Here is a 21,671-nt window from a genome sequence, read left to right on the forward strand (position 1 = left end):
TGGAGGGGAAACTGGGAATGGAGAAATTTACATGTAAATAAAGAAAATATCTAAAAGAAAAAAAAGACATATTTCTTAAAGTGTGATTAATTTATGGTGTGGTAGGTCTTGTAGAGTACCTAGTCATCTTATAGCTCTGGATGAGAACTCACCATGACTATATTATTACTCCAGCTACTGTGAGCAACATAAACTTCAGTGATTCAGAAGCATTTCCTGAGGCCACGGAGTATGAACTTGCCCTTGAATGAAGCCTGGTTTATTTAGATATTTGGAAGAGAGGAAGAAATACAAAATAAGATATAGTGGCATGCTCAGAGAACAGTACAAGAGCAATGAGTTCAAATGTAGATTTCATAAATGATATTTACTTCTTAAATAAAAGCTGTTTGTCAGACAAATAAATATAATCAAATAAAAATAAACTCAGTCACATATTTTATATGTGTTAAGTAAGTCTTGAGGAATTGGGACAGGGTGAGCAGAAATGTTGTCAAGTTTAATTTGGGAAAGGAACCTACCTTTGTCTCAGGGTGGAGTATAGAACAGTTTGCTAGCCTGGCACCAGAAAAGCCAGGTAGGAAGTTGTGGTGTAGTTAAAACAGGTTGAAAGAACAGCAGCCCATCTCATGACAGTTAATGTGCAGTCCTCCTGTCCATGGACAGAATACTATAGTAGGCAGAATCAGCAGTGTCCAATCCCATGGTTCTCTCCCTTTGAAATTCCCACTCAATGCCCATTTCTCTTTGTTATACTCATTAAGTTGCCTGGCTTGAGATTTGTTACTGGCAGCTCTGCTTCTCCAGGAACGAGCCAAAAGACCAATCACTTGTGCTGAAATAGCAATTTCTTCTCCCGTTGCGGAAAGCTGTGATGTTTCCCAGATGACAGCTGCAGAGACTCCTGCAAGCATTTTATATAAGGGAAATGAAGTGGCAAATGGAGAGGGAGAAAGAGTACATGCACTGTAGAAGATGGTGTCTATGCATAATAAATGCAGTTACCCTTACCCAGAGTTAGAGAGGAGAGCAGAGCCCTATGTATAAGATGGAGAACAAAGTGGCTCTTGGTGAATGCTTAACTGGCTAATGCTGAAGAGAAGGAATGAAAAAAGTCTCTAGGACATGCCGGAAAGTGGTTGGTATCTGCACAGCTTCTCACAGTTTGTCACTGTGGTCTCCTGGTCCTGGTTCCCTTTGAGATTTGTTCCAAATAGTGAGAAGTTGCAAAAAGAACTGAGCAGTTATATTATCAGAACTCAAACATTTTATCAAGATTGTTTAGTCTTTGTTAGATTGAGACCTTCTATTCATTTTGGAATTGGCACGAGCAAAGCACCTTCAAAACCTTAGAGTATGAACAGGACACCCAGGTTCATTAAGAATTTGAGGATTTGAATCTTCTCCTGTTCTAGACCTACTTTGTAAGGAACTGCAGGAGGCAGGGAATATAATTCACATTACAGTGCACATTTATATTCAAGGTTCTAGGCTCCATCTCTTAGATTCTTCTATCCACCCAAATAAAGATCTCTAGTAGATCCCAACAACTTGGGGACTACTAAACTCTCCAAGTGACTCGGATCAGTATTTGGGAACCACTGATCTCCATTTTGTTGTTGGACTCAACGTTAATACTTTTCAGTGTGATTGTTGACTCTACTCATGTGCACCTGGGATTAGGTCTCAAATATATCATTAATTTGTTTTGAGATAGTGTCTAATAATGTAGCCTTAGCTGGTATGGAACTTGATATGTAGAGCAGGCTGGCTGCAAACTCATAGAGATCCACTGTCCTCTGGCTCCTGAATGTTGGAATTAAAGGTGTGAATGTGCCCGTATAATTATTTTTAATAAAGCACAAATGTGTGGATGGTGTATTACATGAGCTCTGAGAACACATGCATGTAGCTTACATCTTTTTCTCCATTAATTAATTTATTTATTCACTTTACATCCCTTTTTCAGGACCCACTCCTTCCAGTCCCTCAGGCCCCTCCCTTCATTCCGCCATATTCTTTCTACTCTGAGAAAGGTCAGGGCCCCCTCTGAGTACCAACTCACCATGGTAACCTCAAGTCACTGCAGGACCAAGTCCGTCCTCTATCACTGAGGGCAAATAAGGCAGCACACCTAGGGAAACAGTATCCACAAGCAGGTAACAGAGCTCAGGTAAGCCCCTGCGTTAGTTTTGGGGGGACCAGCATAAATACCAACCTATGCATCTGCTGCACATGTGCAGGGGACTCAGGTTCAGCCAGTACTTGCTTTTTGATTAGCTGGTGGTTCAGTCTCTGGGAGCCCCCAGTTTCCAGATTTGTTGCTCTTCCTGTGAAGTCCCTATCCCCTCCAGATTCCTCAATTCTTCCCCCAACTCTTCCACAAGACTTCCCATCTATTGTTTGGCTGTGGGTCTCTGCATCTGTTTCAGTCAGCTGCTGGCTTACTATTGCATCTTTAAGTTTTAGTTACTTAAACTATTATTAAAAGAAGACAACCATATATAACTTTCAGTGCTCCTACACTGATTAAAATATATAGTGTATAGCATATTTCCAACTCTGTAATAGACATGCTTTTTAATCAACCAAAGACCATAGTCTAATGTGTGTTTATGAACCCAATATCTTGGTTAAATTTTAAGATCAAATGAACATAAATAATTTTACAGCATGTCCCAAACTGTACAGAACAGTTTAAAAATGCTTTTAAAAGGTTATCTTTAGCTGGGTGGTGATGGCACATGCCTTTAATCCCAGCACTTGGGAAGCAGAGGCAGGCAGATTTCTGAGTTCGAGGCCAGCCTGGTCTACAGAGTGAGTTCCAGGACAGCCAGGGCTACATAGAGAAACCCTGTCTCAAAAAAAAAAGTTATTTTTATCTGAATAACCATTTTTATTTATGTGAAATTTCAAATTTAGTTAAGTGCCTTTTATTTTTATTTGATAAGTCTAGTAAGTCTATTCATATTTTGTAGGGAGAACCTAACAGAGAAACACTGAACAAAACCAAGTGGGCCAATGTTGGCTTCTCAAAAGATACTATAATATTAAAATAAAAGTTAAAAGCAGGCCATCATAGTAGGGCATGCCTTTATTCCCAGCACTCTGGAGTCAGAGAGGTGGATCTCTGTGAATTTGAGGCCAACCTGGTCTACAAAGGCGTTTCATCTTATCAAGCACTGTGTTAATTATTCCTATTGCATTACCTCATTTTATTCATGTGTCAAACTTAATATCTCCATTTTCAGATGTAGATATTTCAGCTTTGAGATGTTGAATTACTACTTTAAAGAAAGAGCTCCTAAGTTTTAGAGTTCGGAGGAGATCTCAGATATATATGGAAAGGCACACAGACCTTGCTTATAATTTATCTGAACATTACATGCCTATCATATGTTATGGAAGGAACACAAAAAATATGTTTTATAATATCCATAATCTTTTTTCTCAAGAAAAATAAGAACCACAGGTTAGCATTATTCTTTTTTTCTAGTATTTATGTGCATACTAAACAGCAATATTTGCAACTTTTAATGTGTATTATGATTAAGGAAACATTATATAAACTAATATTCTTAATATTCATATATAGTCACATAACAAATCTTATTTTAAAAGTAAAGCATATGTTGATACTTATGGGAGAAAAAACTATAATTTACATGTTATTTTAAAATATATTCTCAACAGAGAACCAGTAATTTCTTAAATATTGAGTGATATTTTTAGCATGTAAGAGGTTATTTCATTAATAAGTACAAAGATTACATGTGTTTCTGTGGACAGATGTTAGTGATTATATAAATTTTTGTTTCTAACATATTCAGTTGAAGGAAATATATCAGAATTCCAAAAGGAAATTCCAGGGAACTATTAAAATCATTTTTTAAAAAAACTGGGTGGCCAATTCTGTTCCACAAGATGAAATTGCTCCAGGCAAAACTACAGACTTATATCTGAAACAGCAAATACTGAGTGAAAAGGTCAGTTCCAGGAGTACAGTGATGAGAAAGTCTGTATGCAAATGTCTTCCGTACACAATGGCTCAGAGATATGAGAGAGGATGGACTTTATGCTAGGATGATGCATTACTTCAGCTGCAATCTAATGATACATTTATGTGCCTTTAAATGAAGGAGTGACTTTACTCACAAAGGTTATCTCCAGTTAGAGTAAACAAATTAATTTTAAATAGCTGTGGCCCTCTGGCCAGATTCTATTTCAAGTAACTGGGGTGGGGGTGGGGTTGAATGTCCTAGTTCTCTGGCTTGACATTCTCTCTCTTTAATAGTGGCAATTTCTTTTAAAGGATTTCATCATAGCTTTTTTTTTATTTTAATGTAATGCAAACAACTTTAAATTCTTTGTATGAGCATAGAGAAAGGTAAAACCAGTTGGAAATCATGTCTCTGTCCTCACCAAGAGTGAGTGACCTTACAATTGATATCCCTCTATTTATAAAATGGAGATCAATACTTCATGAACTGAAGTGAGAAAACTGAGTGAAGAGACTAGACTAATAGAGCACATAGTTGATGTCTGTTAATCTCACCAAGCACGAATGAGACCATAACCAGAATTTCGAGCCAAATTTGAAGCAAACTTTAATTAAATACTGGCCAGGATGGTGGACTGTGGCCAAGTCCATTTTTGGGTTCCCAGAAAATGGAAATAAGCCACCTTTTGCTGAGGCTTAAAAAGATAGACCCATAATGTTGTGTGAAATATTAAAACAAAACAAAACAAAACAAACAAACAACAAAAACCCTGGCTCATTCCTGCTCTTGTGCTGGCAACTCTGCCCCGGCTGCCTAGGTGGCTATGCACTGGTGGGCAATGGCTAACTTGTTTTTATCTTTTTTTTATCTCATGGAGACTCTCTGGCCCACAGCTCCCAAAATGTCTCCACCTGGCCTGCTAGGTTCCCATTGGTGAGTCATTACCATACCAAAACCATGCTTCAAAACCCCCACTGTCTTTGTGGTGCATCTGGCAAACCCACACTTTGCCTATGTACCTTTCTCTCTTGAACCCAGATGAGAGGCCACATGAAGGAAAACGCATCACAAACTTAGTTCGGTAACAACAATAACTCAATCGCTGGGCACAACTAAGCCTTATTAAATCTAAATCCTCCAGTGGCGAATCCTAATGGATCTGCCATTGAAACTGGGAGACACTCGTAATTACATCTTGTCTTCAAGCTGTCCCTGTCCAAAAGAACCTAACTCTTTCCTGCTTTCTCTTTTCCTCTGTCCAACCTGGAAGTCCTACATACTCTCCGAGTGATGGGCTCTTTTATTCGTTAGGGGATCATTCCTCATTCCAGACAACCCTTCCCAGGACAGCGGAATTAACATAAACATACAAGTAGCACAGATCCATTCACAATACCAGAAGGCTAATTATTTCCCACTAGATCCAATCAATATACATCCTGACATATTTTCTGCCCACCTATTTCTTGTTGATGCATTCCCTGCCTCTGTACCTCCTGCTGTAACAGAGTTTTAATCCAAGGGCATGGCTGCTCAGGAAAGGGATAACATCTAATGACCTCAAGGTCTATGTTATCCAGCTGGAATGGAAACACATTCTGGATTATAGTGTGATCTGGCCAGAAAACAGAAATGCCCTTAGTACACACCTTAAATCCCAGAAAATGACCTCTAATTGAGGGACAGACAGAGTGACCAATCAAAGAAAGGTTTGACAGAATGAGTCAGAGACAGGATATGCCCAATTCTCATGAGAACAGACAGGAAAGAGAGACTACTTAAAGACCAGTGAAAGATAGAAAGGCTGCCCTTTCTATCTTTATTTTAGTTCAGGTAAGCTCAGAGAGTTCAGTTCTGTGCAGCTCTGTTGAGTGCAGTTGAGCTCAGAGCAGAGCAGTTGTATGTAGAGCTGTTCAGTTTGGAGAGTTTAGAGGCAGTCTTTGCAAGCAAAGCATTTCAATCAGAACCTGGGAGAAACCAGATTGAATCAGTCAGCTTGGAGAGGAGTTTGAGCCTCAAGAGTTGAGTTGAACCAGTCAGCCAGAGTTCAGAAAGAGCTGAAAAAGTTGAGCTTATTAAGCAGTAAGCATCCTATAGGACAATTACATCTGGCAAATAAAAGACACTTTTTTACTTGTGGTCAAACATATCCGGTGCAGTTGTGTCAAACAAACTTGTTTAGGGGACTAAAAACAAGTGGCTTATTATCTTCCATAAACAATAGCCTCCAGCAACAAATGTTTCTCAGGAAGTGTCTATCCTTTGTCAAGGGCTTACAGGTTAGAGGCATTTATGTTCTACTGATCTTCTAGGCACAGAAATTAAAAATTAAATATTAACTTTGGCTCTGACATGCCCTAATGAAAAATTTAAATTTCTACTATGTTCACTTTTGAACAAGTCACTTATCAGTAACTTTCATACCTCCAGTGTTGTACATATCTCCACCCATTGACTGTCTACTGATCCTCTCCCCAACCACAGCTGTGCTTCCTCTTTTCATGTGGGAGTATGCTATCCAAAGAAATGGGGTGTTCTTACTATGCAGCTGAACTCAAACCCAGACCTCCTCTTCGTCAGTCTTGCATTCTATATACTATGTTAAAGCTACCTACTTCACCTATGTATTCAGGAACCACCATATGAGTTAGGCATGTTTGTTTATACTTGTAACTGGCAAAGATTCCACTGCACACAAAAGGAAATAATTAGTAGAGTTTGAATAGATGTAGCCTCTAATTTTTTTCTACCACTCACTTCTATGAAAAGTAGTGGTCACACTGTGATTAGTATTCTGAACATGGGGTGATGACAAACTATGCTTTTTTATAATCATGAGATGGCGAAATTACCCACTCTCAAAGGACCAGCTGCTCTATGGAGGCTGGCATCCCTGATGCATGCCTACATTCTCAAAACTATTTTAATTAGTAGCTTTCTGCATTTTTGTTGTTGTTGTTATTGTTAAAGAGGAAATGTATGTGTAAACCTATTAAAGCCATTCCATCTGCTCTGATAAAATAATATCACTGTTTCTTAGTGAAACCTTCCATTTCATGAATTTAAGGCTGCTGTGTGTTCTTATAAAGGCAAGGGTTTTGTAATAATAGCTTCTTAAACAGAAATATAAAGAATTATGAAAAAAATACACTTAAAAACCATCCCCATACATGTATATATTTATATTATATATCCATGATAGATTTGTATGTTGTCTTAATAGGCATAGTATACTTGAAATAGCACATTGCTATATATGTATACATATATATGTATATATACATATATATTCATGTATGAATTCATAATTAATTAATTCATATGTTAATGCAAAGGCTTGAGGGATCCAGATATATATAGGTACTAGAGTACTTGCCAAGCATACATGAAGATGTAGGCTTATCCACCCAGTAATATAAAACTAAATAAATATAAAAAGAAAAATGATAGGTAGAAGATTAATGATGATGATCATGATGATGATGATGATGATGATGAAGTCAAATGGCAGATAGACAATAGGTAGATTGATAGATACTTAATAGACTTGAGAACAAATCCAATCTCTGTTCAAACTTCCAATAGCTGTAATAAAAGGGCCTAACTAACTTATATTATTATAAATTATACTAACTTCCACAATGGACATGAGTGTTACTCCACAAAGCTACTAAAAATTCATTGTTAAGAATACCATACATTAATACATATGACACTGTCAACACACTTATTAAAAGTTGTTATATTCTTGGAACTATGGAAAGGCTTTTAGGTATATTGTCTAGTTTATTCTTCCCTAAATCCTTCATAGTAGATATTACTCTTATTAATGAATGTGGAGGCTTAGAGAGGTGGAAAAAAATACCCATACTTGTAAACATAGAAGATGAAAACCCAACAATTAAAATTAAATTGTTTTTTCATATTCAACAAAAACTTGCTAAATTATGTATCTCTTGGACAAAACCAGACATTGGAAGAGAAGTAGGGAATGGAAGTTGGGTAAGGTATTAACAAAACTCACTTCTTCTGGCCACTTTAAGGAAAAGGGACTCAAAGATAACAAAGGTGGTAGAAGAATATTAGGCATGAGGTTGTGAAAAGTCATCTAGGAATGGGTGGCACTGACTTCTACCAGGAGGTAGCAGAGAAGATGTAAACTGTGTGTGCTCTAGATTTATCTGAGTATATAGTGATAGAGGGAAGAAAGGGTCAGGTAAGAACTGTCCTTCATTTTTCCTTGGAGCAACAAATAAGCTGAGATGGGTAATATTCAAATAAATAGGCAGTGTGAAGAAATCTTTCTAGTCTGAAACCTATGCTCCTAGCTATGATTCATGTTATCACTAATAATTGATAAAAATAAACTAACTAGAAAGTCAAATTAGCCCTTCCTGTGTGAATACAGAAACAAAGTACTACATAATTCTTAGTTTTTAAAGTAAATGTCTTAGACAGGATTATCTGAGGATCTCATCAAGTTTTATTAAGTCTAAGTTTCAATATTTATAATATTGTGAGATGAATTCCAGGCAAGAGATATTTAAAGATAATTTGCCAACAAGCTTAACACATTGAGATGACTGTTTTACATGTTTTTCTTCTTCCTACATAGTTACATTTTTCAGAGTTTCTACAATTATTGCATAACATATCTAGAGAGTTAAGAATTTTCCAAAGTGATAACATTACATCTGTTGTGTCTATATAGTCTGTCATAATAAGTTCTGAGAAACCTTTAGATCATAACTTTCAGTCCAACCAGTTAAGACATTAAAAATAATATCATTGACAGCTATCTTAAGATGCATGTCCTTCTAACTATGCCATATGCTACTCGGTCCTAATTGCACTACCAATGTAGAGTCTAAAATGGAAACTGGCTTGCCTTGTGATCAGTGTGTGGAATGTTCTGCAGTCCAGGAATATAAGCTTGACACAATTTCTCATATTGTAAATAAGGAACCTTCCAAATTTGAACATTTTCAAATCTCTTACACTCTTACCTCCTTGTTAATGTAGACAGTTGTAATGAATTCCTCTCTTCAGTCTCCTGACTAATGCTCAACCTTTCCTCTTCCTCCTTTGCAGGGTCAACGACTGTATCTTGCGGGTGAACGAAGTTGATGTGTCAGAGGTTTCCCACAGTAAAGCTGTGGAGGCCCTCAAGGAAGCTGGCTCTATTGTACGGCTGTATGTGCGTAGAAGGCGACCCATATTGGAGACTGTTGTGGAAATCAAACTTTTCAAAGGGCCGAAAGGTAAAAAAAAGACTTATACTGAGACACAAATGTCAAAATTTGTCTGAAATTGACTTCATAGTCTGCCTATAAAGGCCTTTAATTATCTGACCTTCACTGCTCACTAGCAGCTTTGATAATCCGTGATAGTGTTTTATACAGATGGTTGAAGAAACCAGAGCTCTACATATAAACTCTCATATGCAGAGTGTCTATTTATGTAGAGAGTGCCATAAATGATAACAGCCACCACTTAATATTTTCCATGATTTTTTAACTGACAGGCTCATTATAACTTAGGCAGCATATTAACACTTCCCAATATTTCAGATATGCATGGTGAATCCTCTCATAAAACCCGACATTAATATAAGTAACAAAGAGAATCTTTACTGGGGCTGGGAAGATTGCTCAATAGTTAGAACTTGCTGCTCCTCCAGAGATCTAAGTTCAGTTCCCAGTACCCATATCAGATGACTCACAACCACACAGAACTCCAGCTACAAGGGATCTCATACCCTCTTCTGGCCTCTGTGCACACCCTCACACAGAAACTTTAATCAAACATTATTTTCACACAAATAAAATTTAATCTTCAAACACTACAATCTTTACTCATACTAAATCATATTTTCTACTATGATTTCTTTTGATTTTTGTATCACTATTATGTATTGTAACCAATAAGTATTGCATCGGTTTTTAACACAGACAAAATAAATTAGGTTTGGTTTTGTTTGTTTGTTTGTTTTATGTTCACAGATATCTAGGGACTCTTGTGTGTGCAAGGACCTAGGTGAACACTGAGATCAAATCCTCATAATAATCTCACTTACAACACTGATATCATGACTCAAATAGTATTCAGATGCTTCAGAAAACCTTAAAAATTAGTTTAACATAATTACATTCTTTGTTTATATGCTTTTTTTTTTTTTTTTTTGAGATGAGGTTTCTTTGTGCAGCTTTGGCTCTCTCAAAACTAGCTCTATAGACCAGGCTGGCCTCAAGCTCACAGAGATCCTCCTGCCTCTGCTTCCCAAGTTCTGGGATTGAAGGCATGCCAGCTATCACTTGAACTCACAATTAAATGTTCTAAATTGTGACTTGGTAATCATTATACTCTTATAGTATCTTTCCTTTATAATCTATTTAATATCTAATGCTAAGTATGTGGCTTAAAAACAAAAGCATTTCACCTTCTCTGGAGGACAGTATTAAGTGCCATTTGCCATCAACATAAGAACCAGACAAACTCATTAGAATACTAGTTCAGCCATTTACTAGTGGATTTACCTTCATTAAACCCATAGAATTAAGGTGACCAAATATGTTTAAAAAGCTTGTACGTAGTAGGGAGAAGCATAAACTAAAAGTCAGTGTAGGAACAGGGACCAGGAAGTAGGGGGAAAGTGGAGACGGAGCCCATGAAGATGCCCAAGATTCAGAATCCGGAGACCAGGATCCGAGTACAGACTTAACTTAATTGTTTATTAAATAAGCTTATTTATATACAGCTTTTTGGCCAATTAAGGTGTGTTTATGTATCCAAGGGCAGATCAAAGTGCAAACTTCACCAAAACTGACCCACCTCTTCATGTGCCTGTAGGGGAGGGTCCAATCCCCTGGAGAGACTTTTGTGAAGATAGAGGAAACAACCCCCCCAACTCTGCCTTGGCCCCCGGGGGTGGGGGTGGGGTGGTACTTTGTGTTGTCTCACCTATGTGGAGAGACATCAGATCATACACTGTATACAGTAGATCAGGACTCTACAAGGAGTTGCAGGAGCTTGTCACACCTAGCTTTTCATCCTACCAGGTTTATCTCCACATCACCCACAGGTCAGAGCACTTAGGTTGAACCCCACCTCTGCCCTTCACTAGTTCTTAGACTTTGGCTAGAAAAGTTTCCCTCCCTTGGCCTTGATTTTATCTCCTGCGGACCACAGGTAAAAACAAGGCTTGTTCTCTGAGATATTAATGTGATTCACCGAGATAGTTTGCATATCTGAATTAAATCTTGGTGCAAACTGACCACTCAGGAAATATTGGCTATGCATGTAGGCTATTTGAAGTAATTTTTTTTTTACTAAATATGGTAATGGATTTTTAGCAATGTAATGAAAATGTCCCTTATGAATTAAGTGCCAGCACATTAGACCTCAAGTGTGAATGAAGGTCTACCCTATCCATTTACTAAAATCACACTGGCAGTTTGCTTTTGAAAGCCAAACAAATGGAACATAGATTTTTTTCTATTAAAAATATATACTCTATATAAATAATATGTGTATATTTATACAACTCAGCTACAGCAATTATTCATCATTTCCCTAAGCAAAGGCTAATTTAAGCCCTCAGGAAAATATTGCCATTCTCTTGCTGGCTTCCTGCTCTGAGTCACTAGATGACCTCCAGCTGCACTGCAAAACACTGAAAGGCTGTAGGGAGCTGATGACCCAACTTCCGTAATTTTACCAGGAGCATAGTTGTTGGCTCTTTATTTTGACATCAGGTCTTCTCCAGCTCTTTTATTCATGCTGAACTATTCTCTTCTTTGAGCCTGAGGTAGGGCAATAAGGTATGACATGGAAGAGGGAACTAAGAAGTGAGAGCTGATTAACCCAGTATGCAGGCAATAACCCAAAGAACATACATAATATATGGGAATGTTCTTCTGAACCGAGGAAATTTCCATACTGAAAGGTGGTTCTATAGAGCCTGTGGATGAAAATGCTAAGTCAGTGATTTGGTTTTTGTTTTTTTGTTTTTTTAATACGGGATCGTTTTGTATAGGTCTGATTTGTTTCTCTATACCAATGGCTCACAACCTGTGGGTTGTGACGTCTGCAGGGGTCACATATCAGATATTTACATTATGATTCTTACTGGTAGCAAAATTATAGTTATGAAGTAGCAATGAAATGATTTCATGGTTGTTGTCAGGACAAAGTGAGGAATTGTATTAAGAAGGTTGAGAACCACTGGTCTATACATAGCCTATTGGTTTTTATGGGAAAATGTTCCAGTTGTGTGAACTCCAGATGCCTCTCCCTATGCTTGAATCTCATGAAGTGTAGAGTTAGAGTAACTTATATAAATAAAGTCTATATTAAATCTAAAAATATGGCTTTTTTAACTCTCATATACTATAAATTTTAAATCTAGAACTACCGTATCCCTGAAAAAAATCTCCACCATGATAAACTTGAATCAGGGAAACTTTAATCCATTATGAAGGATGAAGATAAATATCTTTCTTCAAAAAATTTTAAGCAAAAATGAGTCTACAGTCAAACTATTTAATGATTTTGCAATGCAAAATGACATTGATTTTAATATGGAGCTGAGCCATGAGTTTAATGGGATTGGGTTGTAGTGGGAGTGGAGTGGCTGTGTGATTCATCTTAGCCAGAAGAGTCAGAACACTTCAGAGGACTGGAAACATTCCACTCTTCCATGTGCATATCCTTCCCTATCTGGTCCTCTTTGACCACGTAGTTGTTGCAGGGTACACGTCAGTATTCTAACCAGTTAGATGTATTCAACTACATCTATTTAATATATGGCTGTCTTGTTATACAGAAACCTGGTCCTTCAATATTTCAACAAATACTTATTAAATATTTGATGTGTACATGATACCAATAGATAAGGATTCACAAAGAAAAGGGGTGAATCTTGCTCCCAAGAAAATTATAGTCAGGTAAGGGAACATCTGTTATATAAACTTGGAAATGTAAGAAGGAATGTAAGATGTTGAAAGAGAACAGATTAGGTAATATGCCAAAGGAGACAAAGGCTACTCCTGAATTATAAATTAAAATAGCCATATAGCAAGATAGGAGAGCATTTTGGGTACAGATAAAAGCATGGCAGCCCAAGTGTAGGAAAGATCCTCATATTGTCTAGTATTCAAGTAGACTTGAGATTATTCAAGAGTGACACGGGACCATACGGCTGAGGTAAGTAGAGTCCAGATCATGCTTTGCTGACTTTATAATATTTAAAAAGTTTAGACTTATATAAACCCAGAGAGAATTAAAAATTCAAAACATAGGACAAATATGATAAGATCCACCATCTTTATCAACTCATCCTGGCTGCTAGAAAGAAGACAAATTGAAAAGGCAAGAATGAAAGCCAAACTCACTTAAGCAGAACTCAGAGTAGAGACTGCTGAAAATGGAGCTGTGCTCTGTGTTGAAAACATGTTAAGTACAATACTAGAATATAGCTAAGTGGTTAGAATATTAATGCTTGACATTGGACATCTATATGGTCAAATAGGACCAGATAAGAATCTGTATGCACATGGTATGTGACATGTTCTCTGCAATGTTTTGACTCTTCTAGCTAAGATGAATCACTCAGTCTCTGCCCTCCCCCCCACGACCCTTATTGCTAAACTATATGTGGTGTGTTCTGTTTTCTAAATGGGATCCTAACTGTCAAATGAGGAAGGCTACAGAGAAAGCTCTGAGGAAGTGTGATTAGCAAATCACTTGGGAACTTCGTAGAAGCCCATTGTGTATTTCTAACGAAAAGTAAAAGTGCTTTTCTCAACATGCAAAATTCACTTTACCTTGTGGTTAGAAATTTAGTCATTGAAGGCATCTGGGGTGTGTATGTATTGTCAGTCAGTTGAGGAAAAAAAATATAGGTAATCCTATACAGAAAATAGTAATTAATCAGATCTATTTAAATTTTCCAAGAAATCAAAGTTTAAAGAAAGAATCTGAATGTGTAGGGGGTACTTCAAGGAAAGAAATTTATAATGAAAGCCCTCTAGTGGATTTCCCAGGAAGGTCCCAGAATTCCTCTTAATTTAAACCAACCAAAGAAGTCAGTAAACACACACCAAGATCACTCTGGTCACTGTGGCCCAACTTAAACAAACTTCTCCATGAGAAGTTAGGTAGCACAGTTTTGTCATATTTAGTTATCATACATATGAACAATAGTCTTTAAGCACAACCGCTATAGTCCACTACCCTCCCCTTTCTTCTTTTTTTAATTTATCATTATTATTTTTTTACTTATTCACTTGACATCCTGATCACTGCTCCCCTCCTATTCACCTCCTCCCACAAAACATCCCATCCTTCCCCTCTTTCCTCTGAGTAAGTTGGGTTCCCCCTTGGTATCCTCCCCAACCCTGGCACTTCAAGTCTCTATGAGGCTTGGAGCTTCCTCTCCCACTGAGGCCAGACAGGGCAGCCTAGCTAGAAGAACATATCTCAAGTGTATGTAACAGCCCCCATTCCAGTTGTTTGCAACTCACATGAAGACCAAGCTGCACATCTGCTGCATATGAGCGGGGAAGCCTAGGTCTAACCCATATGTGTTCTTTGGTTGGTGGCTCAGATGCTGACAGCACCAAATGACCAGGTTAGTTGACTCTGTTGGTCTTCCTGTGAAGTTCCAAAAGAACTCCTTCGAGGACCACAATTCTTCCTCCTATTCTTCCAGAAAAGTTTCCAAGTTCCATCATCCACTATTTGGTTGTTGGCATCTGTATCAGACTGAGTCAGCTGCTGGTTAGAGCCTCTCAGAAGCCAACATGCTCCTGTCTGTATGGCTCAGAAGTATTGGGTCTAAAGGAAGTGGAGGAGAGGTAGCCCCCCCTCTTGATTAATCCTTCACTACCCCTACATAACCAGTCCACTCTTTAAAATCTCTGCCGTTATTATTATAAAGTTCTTGTTTCTGTGAAATCTTCTCTGACCTACTACTACAGTGAAATGCTTGCCAAACCCTTTATGTCTGCATGCTTCTCCTTGGCCAGCTTTCTGAAAACCCACTGGTTCCTTCTTGCTCAGTAATGTCCAATGGCTCTTTATTGTCTCTAGGTAAGAATCTAAATCTCTAACTACAATATCCCATGCCTTCTGTGGTCTGCCTCTCCTTCAGCCACAGATATTGGTTTTACTATTCTCTGTGTTATTATCCCCTTCTTGTGTCTTCTGACCATCTGCCTCTGAGCCTTTGCTCTTCCCTTTACCACCTTTGGAGTGCCTTCCTTTCCCATTTTGACCACTGTTTGTGTAATCTCCCCAAGAGTCACTTCAGTGCAGTCTCTCCACAAGGTCATACATAATATTCCTAATCATAAGCAATTCTTCTTGTAAAAGGACTTTATTCTTTCCTTTTATGTCCATCCTTTTATTGTCAGGTTTCCCAATAGCCCATAATACATAAGAAAGACAGGTCCCAACAAAGCAAATTAGAGAGCTAAGAAAGCTGTTTACACTAACAATTAAAAAGTTAGCACAGTAGTTGTATGATCTCTGTGGTCCTTTTGTTTACTAAAAATAGCATTAACAGTGAAAAATAAAATCACAGAGTAAATAATTCCAGTAAACCTATCATCTAATAAGCCTAGCCTAGATTGTATTGAAAGAATTTAGTAAAGCCTTTAACTAATAATAAAACACAGGTAGAGTTGGTACGCAAAATCGGGGTTGTAACCGATAGGAACCAAGACAGAGAAATGGGACAGACGTAAAGACTAGAACTGAATTATGGCAAAAAGAACAGCTTGAGACTCAAGGCTATTGAAGAACCCCTCAAGAGGAGAAAGCCCTCTTTCTGACATTTTCCTATGCAAGCAACATTTATCTGGACAACAGATTGACTCAAAATAAAATTCAAAACCTCTACCATGTTGCCTGCTAGTGCAATGGGTCCAAAACTAAATTTCTACACTTAACAGGATTTTATTTAGTTACAAATTTTCATAGTCTCCTTTTAGAAAAAATTTGTCATCCAACTTAGTTAAATATCAACTGAGCATGCAAACATAGCATGTAAAATAGACATAGAACTTACTGGATATTTAACAGAAATATGTTTTGCCAGCTTTCCCATTTTACATAACAATTCTTTGTTTTGTTTTTTTTTTTTCCTTATCTATTCAGGCTCTTCTCTTTGCTTCTATTTTCTTTCTCTCTGATACCAATATAACTAAAATGACCTATCCCAACACAGAAACGTGGAGAAATTTCTCATTTTGCAAAATGATTATCCTTATAGCTTGATTTTTTTTTAGAGGCCAAAAGTTCTGGTTTGAGCACTTAGTATATGTATCATGAATAAAGATTTTAATTGAAAATTAAATGGATTATAATTAATTCTTGCACAGTAATCGTATGCACTGTTACTCTCCTTCTCTATTGCTGTGAGGCTCCTCTAGCAATATTGTCTAACAAGCTGGACTGATCGCCACTTAATTTGAATATTGAGGCTAAAAGAGTATGGAGTTCTCCATGATTCAGTGATTTATGAGCAGTTTACCATACTACCAAAAGAAACTAAGCACAAAGTGTATGTGCTGATTTGGTTGCTGGGACCCACCATTTATTGCATGAAAAGATACCATACATTCTTGTTCTTTCCATTGTTTCTTGCCATGGGGTAAATTAAAAGGTACATTGACCTTTTAAAGCATGTGCAAATGTGTTTTTGACTGCAGGGTCCCATTTACCTTGTCAAGATTGTCTTCTGGGCTCTGAGTTCCAAGTGGGAGGTGGACCTGTTTTTCTGTGAAGGGACATTCTGAGCAATGGCTTGACTGTTAGTAAGCACAAAAGGCAATTTGGTCTCAAAGCACTGTATTTTTTCTTTAATGTTATTTCTTTCAATGCTTTTGAGTTAAAATTATTCCCTTGATAATAAGGGGATCTGTTTAAGTGTACATACAATGAAAACTTTTACTGGGATTAAATACAGAGAATATGAAACAAAAGGCCAAACTATGTATTAAGCCAGGAAAACATTCTTCTCAGAAATAAAAATGGCTAAATTGCCATACCACCTTCACAAAGCATTTTCTTCCTAGAGGAGAAGTTGAGGACATGTGATAAATTCACCTACTCTGCTGACGCGTAGCCATTGCATTTCTTCTAGAAGTATACTGTTAATTTCTGATAACTTTCAGATCTAAGATACAGGCTTACAAGACTAAAGACTTTCTCTAAACTAATATTTGATCTCATGTCATTAAAAGATATGTAAACAAGCTCTTTCCTGAGAACTCAGAACAAATGGTTTTCAGATGAAGATTAGAGTACATGTATTGTTGTTATAATCCCCACTGTTCTGTGAATTTCAGCATTATGATTGAGAGAGTCATTTGATTGCATGTGCTAATTTCATCTAGAAATTAAGGGCTTATGTAACTCCTCTCATTCTTCTTATGGAGAAAATCCCACCACCATCTTTCCCTCATGTTAAAGCTAAGCCCATATGATCATTGACTCTGTGAACAAAAAAAATTGTAAATATAACTAACATTTAAAATGCAAAATATTAAAATGCACTTTTCACAACAAAGGTTGGTATTTTTATTTAAAGTTTTATGACTAACACATCAGTCTTTAGATGACTGTGAATATAAACAATGTCAAATGCTTCCCTTAGAGCATTTGTAATGTTTTAAAAGAAAAGATGTTGTCATGAGAAACACTACAACTATAAATTTCTTCAGTCTTATATTACTTTCACTAATATGCTTATTGCCAACCATATATAGAAGAGATTTACAGTTTAAATTTGTATGTTATATAACCATCTAATGGACATATTAGGACATCTGTGCCTGATGTCCAAAAGATAGATGTTCTTTATTTAAAATTCATATACAAAATCATATACTTACTACATATTTTATTTCAAAACCACCTGCTAAATTTACTAGCTCATAAAGTTCTAGATGCTAAATCAAATTAGAATATAGTTATTGTTTGTAAAGAAAATTGTAGCTAAATACCTTTAGAATTTATCTTATTCAGAAAGCCTAACTGGGTATATGTAATGGAACTATTCTCAATACAGGTGAGGAAAATGAATTTAAACTTTTTTATATTTAGAAAATACTATGGGTCATCTACTTATGAGATGCTACAAAATGTCTAAGGAAAGGTGTAAACCTGTGCAAAAAAGAGATTGCATTAAGCAAAGGGAGGAATTATCAGTAAGTACTGAAAGAGGAGATAGTAAGATAGAGGGGGATCTGGAAAGGGTGATCTTAGACGGCTGGGGGAGAATTGCAAGCCCTGGACCAGCCTAATCTATTACATATATAGACTTGTTTGTTTGCTTGCTTGCTTGTTTTAAACAAAACAAAACAAAACAAAACTAGGGAGAAAGAGAAAATTCAAAGTGGTACTAGAAGCAAGAGACTTTTTCTAGATGAACCATGGAAGTGTGTGTAAGTGTGTGTATGTGAGTGTGTGTGTGTGTGTGTGTGTGTGTGTGTGTGTGTGTGTGTTGTATGGGCAAAGAATCCATTTACAATATTAGAAAGGAAAGCATGAAACTAAAAACAGAAATTGATAAATTGGACTATATTAAAATGAAGTTCTTTTGTTTACTAAAAATAACATTAACAGTGAAAAATAAAACCACAGAGTAAATAATTCCAAGGAACCTATCATAAATCCATATGATGTTAAATATGAAACAAATCAGAGAGTTGAACAGTTACATTGTAAAACACTGTTTTCAGGAATCAGATTGCTCACCATAAAAACTAATTGTAATATTGACCCAAGATGCCTTGTGCAGGGGCCTCTTCCTGAGACCCAACAGAACCCAGCAGTAGAGTTGAAAATTCCACACCACCTTGAAGAACAATACTAAACTATCTTCATCTTCTATAATGCTTTAGCCTGTGGTTTACTATATCTGTATCTAGAATCTGTCCTACGGTATGCCTGGATGTTAAATGACAGCAGATTTCACCAGTGTTTGTAGTAGAAAAAAGCAGCCTAAGAACAAAAAGGATGACTAAAAGAATTTCAAAATATCTGTGTGATATTCTGTTTAGGTCTAAGCATGAATGTCTGAGATTAATGTGTTGAATGAATACTTTAAAACTAAGTGAATGAAATAAACATACTTAAATGGAGCAGAACCAACATAAGTCATTAAATTCTATACACTACATTGTATTGGCAATTTGCATAATGTTTAATGACTTGTGCAAAATCAAATAAATGCAAACAACGTGCATGTTTATACATAGAATGTACCTAGAAATGTAGTTGCTAGCACTGATTGCCCCAGAGAGGAAACAATGTGCAAAACAAACTTTATTTTTTACTATGTATTCTTTAATACCTTGAGTTTTTCTAATTACAATAACATATATATGTTTATACAACATATTCTAAAAGCTAATTTTTTAAAACTTTTATTGCATTATGATGAGAAAAGTTACATGATTTCAATTTATCTGAATTTGTTAACATTTAAAAACATATTTTAATTAAATAGAATTGAATCACATTCTTGTTTCCCTTTTGTACTACTGCTCCTCCCATAGACTCCCCCTTCAATACCTACAATATCTTTTTTGTCGTATTCCTTAAAATTTATAAAATATTATAACAATAAAAATAAGTATTATAAAAGTTGTTTGATATAAAACAACAATCAATTTAACAGTCTTATATAGATGCTCATCTACAGCAATAGTGAAAATACATTTCTCTCAATATAAATTTTAAATAACTCCAAACATATTAGCTGTATACTTAAAAATAATACATCACTACTAGTATTTTCTTAAATGAACATGAATATATAAAGTCCTTTTGTTTGTTTTGTATTTAGTAGAGTTTAAAATCTTGGCTCTTACTGTGGTACAAGCCCAAAATAAGAACAATTTTTAGACACTGGGTTTCATTGTAATAAGACTGTACTTCAATGACCCTCACATCACCAAAGGATTTTACCTCCATCGTAGCTAAGTTGAGAGTTGATAGTTCTGCTGCACCAAGAAATGAATTGTAGGCTCAATTTTTGGATACAGACTTCCAAAAAGCTAAATTCTTAATTCTAAAAGCTAATTCTTAAAGAAAATATACAAGGATTTAAGACAAGACCAATAAAACAGCTGTCTATCATCCATCACTGTGAGGTTCTATATTCAAGCTCAATACCTAAGAATAAATGAGATGTCACTGAAGCAAAATAAATTGATATTAGTAATACCAATAAAACAGGATTTATAGTAAAATATTAAAATATCATCATTTTCTGCTGATAAAAAATTTGAAAACTATAGTCAACAATGAAAACAGTCATATGAAGTGAATGAGCACTAACAGTTATAAAAATTGAAAAAGAAAAGTTGAAATAGATGTTTCTACACACACACATACACACACACATATGATATATGTTTACCAAAAGAAATGCAGAATGGATTCAACTTATCTCACTCAGCAAACATGTACTAGATTATTTCTAGATGATAGATAGATAGATAGATAGATAGATAGATAGATAGATAGATAGGTAGATAGATGCCATCAGCAGCGAGGAAATGTACTGAGGACAGTAAATACACAGAGGCACCACCCTCTGTTGTAATTGTGAGTATTTAAGTGTATAATCTTCCAGTAACACTTTTCCATGACAATTTTTCAAATTTAAATCAGTATTCTACATAAACATCCTGAACTGTTAACTACAGATGATCAATGTTGCAGTTCTCCTAGGCATTCAGATCTAAGTCTTCCATTATGAATTTTCTCTTGAGAAACTTTCACTGGCTTGCTTCTTTGGCATGCCTTTCTCTGACAGGTGTTTCCTCTTTGATTTGATGATTGCTTGAAGCAGCAGTGTGCAGAAAGAGCTACTGCATAAAAGTTACTTTACAATATAAAGCACGTGATTTTTCAGAGTATCTTTTCCCAGATGCAGACTGAAACTAAGAGTTCTCTTATTTGCTTAATAGGATGCTGGCGTGTTGAGGTGCTATATTCTTCTTTGCTAATGAAAGATTATCTCCTGTTCCATGGGCCCTCCCGCTGCTTTAAATAACTCAGCAGTATAACCCTCTGCTTGATTGTATGTCATCCAGACTCCTGCCCCAGCTCGTTACTGAACAGAGTGTTCAAAATTGTTTCAGCACATCTGACAGTGATAATTTCCCAGTGGCCCGATTGGATGAGACTTCAGGAGGGTATATTTTGGATGAATCCTTAGAAACCGAATATGACAGTAGAGTGTTTGGCAGCCCACCAATAGGTTCATGAAACTGAATTGCTCCCTTCTAAAATTTCCCTCCAGCACTTAGAAATTAGTCTCTATTCATTTGTTGAAGACACTGTACTCTACTTAAAGAGGAATCATGCCTACTTCTCTGATTATCTTAGTTGGTGCAGGCCCTCATTACTGTAATTTACAACTTTTAAAACTTTTAACAGGAAATTTCTCTTTAAACTCTTAAGAAAATTCTTCAGATCCTCCTGGAACCTGTTGGCCAACCAGCCTATCTTACAGAAGGACGTCAGGTTCCAGTGATCAATCCTGTGCCAACAAAACACAATGATGACTCCTGAGGAATGACATTTAAGCTTGGCTTCTGGCCCTCACAAACAATTTCACACATGCACACACACACACACACACACACACAC

At 36.4% G+C, this 21,671-nt stretch overlaps 1 protein-coding gene across 18 annotated transcripts in view; it reads left to right on the plus strand.

Moving 5' to 3' along the window:
* Dlg2 (discs large MAGUK scaffold protein 2) overlaps positions 1-21,671 on the plus strand; it is a 1,953,494-nt gene that overhangs the window by 1,410,600 nt on the left and 521,223 nt on the right. For all 18 annotated transcript variants that reach the window (XM_031387347.1, XM_031387348.1, XM_031387349.1 and 15 more), the window contains one exon: positions 9,093-9,262. In XM_031387347.1, the coding sequence (XP_031243207.1) occupies positions 9,093-9,262 (170 nt within the window). The remainder of the gene's footprint in view (positions 1-9,092; positions 9,263-21,671) is intronic.

Source organism: Mastomys coucha, unplaced genomic scaffold (genome assembly GCF_008632895.1).
Source record: "Mastomys coucha isolate ucsf_1 unplaced genomic scaffold, UCSF_Mcou_1 pScaffold21, whole genome shotgun sequence".
In the NCBI taxonomy this organism is placed as follows: Eukaryota; Metazoa; Chordata; class Mammalia; order Rodentia; family Muridae; genus Mastomys; species Mastomys coucha.